At 41.4% G+C, this 5,908-nt stretch overlaps 1 protein-coding gene across 1 annotated transcript in view; it reads right to left on the bottom strand.

Moving 5' to 3' along the window:
• Positions 1-1,212: 1,212 nt before the first annotated feature.
• LOC104962287 (transmembrane protein 168-A-like) overlaps positions 1,213-5,908 on the bottom strand; it is a 13,657-nt gene continuing 8,961 nt past the window's right edge. The window contains exons 5-6 of the mRNA XM_010790717.1: positions 5,216-5,493; positions 1,213-2,790 (exon numbers count right to left, since the gene is read on the bottom strand). Coding sequence (XP_010789019.1) covers positions 2,240-2,790; positions 5,216-5,493 — 829 coding nt within the window. The 3' untranslated portion in view covers positions 1,213-2,239. The remainder of the gene's footprint in view (positions 2,791-5,215; positions 5,494-5,908) is intronic.

Genomic DNA, 5,908 nt, shown 5'->3' with positions numbered 1-5,908 from the left:
TACCATTACAACAGCATGCCCAACAACATTGCGTAAAGACGCACGCCGCTCCAAATTACGCATAAATAAACAGCAACATACAAGCAACCAAGTAATGTGTGTGTTGCGGCACAAACACCAGTAAATCACACCAAGGAACTTTGCTTGGGCCCTACACTTGGCCGATACAGCAGCAAACAAATGTACGCATTACACAGCGAGCAGCAGAAGGTTTCATTAATATGGAAATAGTCTACTCACTGTTTGATGTTAATAATATCCCGCTGTCCAATTTGTGTGTAAAACAGAAAAGGCAGGCTTGGCTGCAGTGTTACGCACACAAACTTGCTTGTGTACAGTGTTCTAAATAGCGATTGGTCCAAATGTGGGCTAATTACAAGTAGCCTGTCCCTACCTGGCCCTCCCACAACACCGGGACTGCTAATTGCCACTCATCTAATATTGCTCAAACAAGCCTATGGTGTTAATATTTGGGTCATTCCAATATTGGAGTTCTGTTTCTGTCCCACCGATGACATTTCAAATAATCCATTCCAAAAAAATGCTAATATACAGATAAAATGTTGCTAATATACAGTTAAGATTGTATGTATTTCATGTTTATATGTATTACTGTGTTTTCCCAGAATATGAATTTACTTTTTTTAAGGTAACCTAAGCATATCAAGGTTGTAACAATTACACGTAAATTATGTTTAAATTATAGTTAAATCAAGAGGTTAATATCGTGAAAGGTTACTCGTATTCCACTGCTTTCCTCGTTACGTGTTATGATTGAAAGATTTCTTTAAATGTCATCTTTCCAAAACTCTTCCAAATCCTTGCTTTGTGCCAAACAGTGCCTTTCAGATAACGAGCCAGGCATAATTCCTGCAACCAGTAAAATACCCAGCAGCCCCCTCGGACACATGTCCAGCCCGGCACCGGGACTAACTGGGGTGAAAGCTCAGAGAACAAATCCCCCTTCAGAGATACTGTGACATCCATCGTTTCATTTTCCCTGCACACTCATTTCTCTCCAGCTCACACTCCTAATATTTGCCAGGCACTGCTAGCAGTCTGTGTTTGTTCAGTATCTTAAAACCAGCCATGATAAATGAGCCTGGCTGATTGTCTTTCTCCTTTTTATACTTGGTTTGTATTACATCCATGTAATCTATCTCCTGTGTATCCTTTTATTCCTTCCATATATTTGTCACACAACAGCACACAGCAAAGTTTACTCCGTTTATTTTCCCATTTTTATTTTGACATTGTCAGGTATAACTCAATTGAGGCACAAGGGGAAGTAACGTGTGGGAAAGGCAACTTGACCTCAGAGAAACACAAACTTTAAGGCAGCAAGAGTTTAAGGTTTTTCACAGCGTAGAAAGGACAATAGAAAAGTTAGTAGTGCGTGTTTGTACAGCAAGAAACTTGAAGACATTTGTTTAAATAAATCGGACAACACCCCATACACGGTCAGTGTCTCTAGGTATTATTTACAGTCTCATAGCCGATGCATCTGTCGCTTTGCAATTCAGGAATAAATGCATTTCTGGAATATTTGAAAGCAGCTTGCACAATGGCTTGAAAATTAAACTAGCAGCCACTTTAATACAAGTATCTGGAGGATGGTGCTAATTGTGTATCCTGTGTGAAAGTGAAGATTGGCAGGTTGGCCTTGTGGTTCGATGTTGCCGTAACCAGAGTTCAGCCGCACAGTTTTTGATCTATCCAGCTGAAAGGCTTTAAGACACCGAGACCCTCCCTCCCTGCTCACACAGTTTAAGTTAAGATTGTGAGTTCCATATATAAAAAGGTGAAGGAATATATACATATATTTAAACATTACATTTTGGCATTAGCAATGATCCCAATCCATCTCCTGTGCGTTTTCAAGGCACTAAATACAAAAAAAGGCAACCAGTAACTTTTCCAAAGCAATAGTAAGGCATTAATGGCAGATTTTTTTTTCAAAAGCATGATATCACATAGTCCAAAAAATGTAAACCTTTAACAAAAACACCCAATTTGGTCTTTTACCAAATACAATATATTAAGAAACCATAGTAACGTGCTTAACTTGATTTTATCCACTGTAATTGTGACATATCTTACCAAAAAAAATTACATTACAGCAATTAAGCATGATACATAATATATACTATCTCCTGTTATATACTATAAAAGGAGATTATTTTGTTTATATACACCTCGTACCCAGCTTTCAAAATGTAAATGTCACTTTCCTTCATTATTAAGAGTGCACCAGTTTGATGCCCTGCCCAGTGTCCAGAACAGCTGGAGGGAACCAGGCTAGTTTACACCTCCTGAAGCAGCGCAGACACACGCTACACAACCAGAACAGGTTGAGGCCACAGCACCAGTTGGAGAGGTGCACCATGGGATATGTAACCTTGGGAAAGTGCGTCTTCCAATGCTTGGCCACGTCACTTCCTGTGGGAAGGTGAAGCGTGTAGTCGCTCCAGCGTTTGGACACGCCGTACGCCGCCATCACGCTCCTCCCCTTGTCCGACCACTGGGTGTCGCTTTCTGGGTTGCAGTTGAACTCCACCCACTCGGAGGTGAAGTCTCCCAGGAGGGGGATGTCTCCACCCTCGGGGTCCACCCTGGTGACGGACAGCTCGGCACCTTGTGCGGCCACGTAGACGCCCTCCATCCTGCGTACCTCCTTCACCCAGGGGAGGGAGTTCTCAGTGTCCAAGACGATGATGAGGCGGGAGCAGTGGCCGGCGTTCTTCTCCTTCCACAACTCCAGCAGCTGGCCCAGGTGGAAGCTCTCAACTCCTGCAGGAGAGGAGGTTAGAGAGTGAGATGGAGAGGAGGTTAGAGAGTGAGATGGAGAGGCAAGAAACACCCAGAAGCATAGAAGGAGGAAATGTAGGATGCAAAGACAGTGGAAGTACATAGCCCTATATTTTTTATATTAAAAAGGGCTTTTTTCAAATTACATATCTTGTGGCATGTATCAGGTTCATTTGCATTTCTGTGTTATATGTGTTCCAAAGCTAAAAGTAAGGCTTCATGATTTGGAAAAAATAACTTATTGCGATTGTTTTGATTGATATTGGAATATATTATTATATATTAAGCGATATTATTGTTTTTGAAGTTTTCTCTTTCCTGGAGTGTGTTATAAAGGTTTTTGTGCATGAATGGTCTGCAAAGGCTAAAATCCCCCCCGAAACACCGTAGGTTTGCAAGTTGAACCCCAACTCCGAACCAAAAGTACTTGATCTTGACTCAATTTAGTTGAAAAAGGGGGAAACAGAAATATCCAGGTGGATGTACAGTAGAGTCACTTTTGGTTGAGTGTCCTGTTCAAGGACATTTCAACAGGACACATGGCTTTTGATGGACACTGTGGCCTAGCAGGGATCAAACCTGTCAGCTGTCACCTGCAGGAGTGTCTATATGTCTGTCTAACTGCTGTCATCTCAACCACACAGACTGCACAGACATCCACCTGGCAGATCTAAAGTACAAAGATCAGAGCCGAGGTACCAAATGATTTCCCTTTCACCTCAAATAATCATTTAGTAAATCAGAGCAGAGGGAAAATAATCATTCCTACTGCAAGCCACAATACTTGGATATGGAATTGGGCTCCTTTCACTTGCCTAAAAATCTCCAACAAGCTGATTTAGACACACTGTTGTTGCAGTACTAAAACAGGCATGTATTATATTGAAAAACACAATAAAGACAAACTACCTCTCTTTCTAATCGCTGCATGATTTAGGACTAGACTCTTCCACACTAAGTCTTTATAACTGTAGTGGAAATATGACTTTATGACAGTTGGCAATTTTAATTCAGGTAAAAACTAGCCCACTTTTCAAAAAGGTGTACAATTACCCAGCAATGGAAAACATCCCTTCATGGTGGCACAGTAATCTTCCTTGTTTGCAGCGGCACGCAGAGATAATACGTTAAGTAATTTCTGAACCGAGGCGCTGGAACTGACGCGGTGTTAACCTGCTGTGATTCTCATTTCTATTGAAGGCATGCTCGTCGTGTCACAGCAGAGCGTCTGAAACTCTCACAGAATCTTCCTTACAGCAACTTAACTTCTGAGGCAAGTCCTTCAAAGTAACTCTTTTGGCTTACTTTGTCTGATCTGTGCAAATCAGACTCTGATTGAAAGGGAGCAGAGGAAATGGAAATCAGACTGTAATGATAATTCAGTTTGGAGGGAGAAAACAATATCCACCTAATGCTACCCGACAGCAGGAGAAGCTGTAAATACAGCTTTTGTGTTTTCTTTTTGTTGTGTTCAACTCCGAGTCAAGTCTTCAGTAATTTTCAATTCTTATTTATGTGGAGAGATACAACTGATATCCAAGTCACTGTCAATTGTAATGATTGACAGTGGCACATTTTCATTTGAGGCAACTGAGTGACTCCTGTGGGACGCTGTCATAGATGAACCTGCTGAAAAATAACGCAACAGCTGTTATCATTTAATAAAGTCATCTGAATGGGTGTTTAAAATGGTTATGTAATACTTTTCACTAAACAAAAGTAGATTTGTTGCAATGATTTTATTCTATTGACTATATTTATTGTATTATAATTTTTTTTTTTTTTTACATTGTCATTCATGTTTGTTGATCTGTAAAGACTTCTGATACAAATGTGTTTTGGGATTTTCGGCTAGATAAATACAATTGTAATCACATTTCTTGAACTGTCAATGTTTAAGGCAGTTTATGAGATGTTGTTTGGAACACTAGAAGTGTTTGGATGGCGGGTGTTTATAAACTCATGAAACCTGTGGCTGTACAGTATGCACTCTAATCTAATACACATTAAAAAGGAAATGTTCTGCTCATTTTAAAGTTTAGATTTGTATCTGCTTTGACATGTCTCCATGCTTTAATGTTGAAAAAGATCTTTATTCTTCTCATACTGCCTGTGCTGCAGCACCTCTTTTCACCCTCTGTCTGAAACCAGAGCCTAGTCTGCTCTGATTGGTTAGCTGGCCGGCTCAGTTGGGATTAGTCAACTGCTTAGAGATGTCCCGCCCCTTAGCCTATCACTTACATTGTGTTGGAGCGCTAGCCAATAGAAGCGTGAGTTATGTTCAGGAAGTAAACAGCAGGATTTTAAATATTGCTTTTTTTACATCCACAGAAATAAATGAATAAAAGAGGGGCTTTAACTGTTAAGACAAGTATTTTTTCCATTGATCAAATTAAGGGGTTCTTACCAGCCAGAGCCCAAGACCCAGTGCCTTTGTGCGTGTGCCCACTGTAGAAAATCAGATAGGTGTCATGGCGGGGTCCGTCTTCCGTCCGGAGATCCAGGAAGCTGCGCAGCTTGGTCAGCACGGCCTCCAGCGTGACCCCGCTGGTGGAGTAGTCACAACCGAACGTCTGGATCATGTGGTGGGAGAAGAGGCGCTGCACGTTGTTCAGCATCCCCGTGGAGCGCATGTTGAGCTGCTGCACCTGCTCAGGGGGCAGGAGGGTGGGCTGCCCATCAGCGCTGGAGGGAGGAGGGAGATGAGAGAAAACATTTGGATTTTATTCGGCTTTTTCATCTACTGAGACTCAAGTGAGGTGGCTTTTGAGGAGCAGAGAGAAGGGGCGCAAGTATGAGAGTATGAGGTTGATCACTGCAAAAGGAAATAGCTTGAGAGGTGTGAAAGAAGCCAAATAATGAAAGAAAATCTAGAATATGGAAAAAAAGAGGGGCAAAATTGAGCAGGGTGACATGAATTAAAGTGGACCTATCATGCTATATCTGAAACATATATTGTAAGGCCATACATATATAAAACATGTCTGTGAAGTTTTTTTTTCAAAATACCAAACAGATCATGATTTTAGCCATGCCTCATTTCGCTCTATAGAGTGGCGAAGTCACGCCCATCTACTTCCGCCGCATGGGACCTTATTTC

Source organism: Notothenia coriiceps, unplaced genomic scaffold, assembly GCF_000735185.1.
Source record: "Notothenia coriiceps isolate Sejong01 unplaced genomic scaffold, NC01 NC01_scaffold00034545, whole genome shotgun sequence".
NCBI lineage: Eukaryota > Metazoa > Chordata > Actinopteri > Perciformes > Nototheniidae > Notothenia > Notothenia coriiceps.
This window is presented reverse-complemented; position numbering and strand designations above follow the sequence as displayed.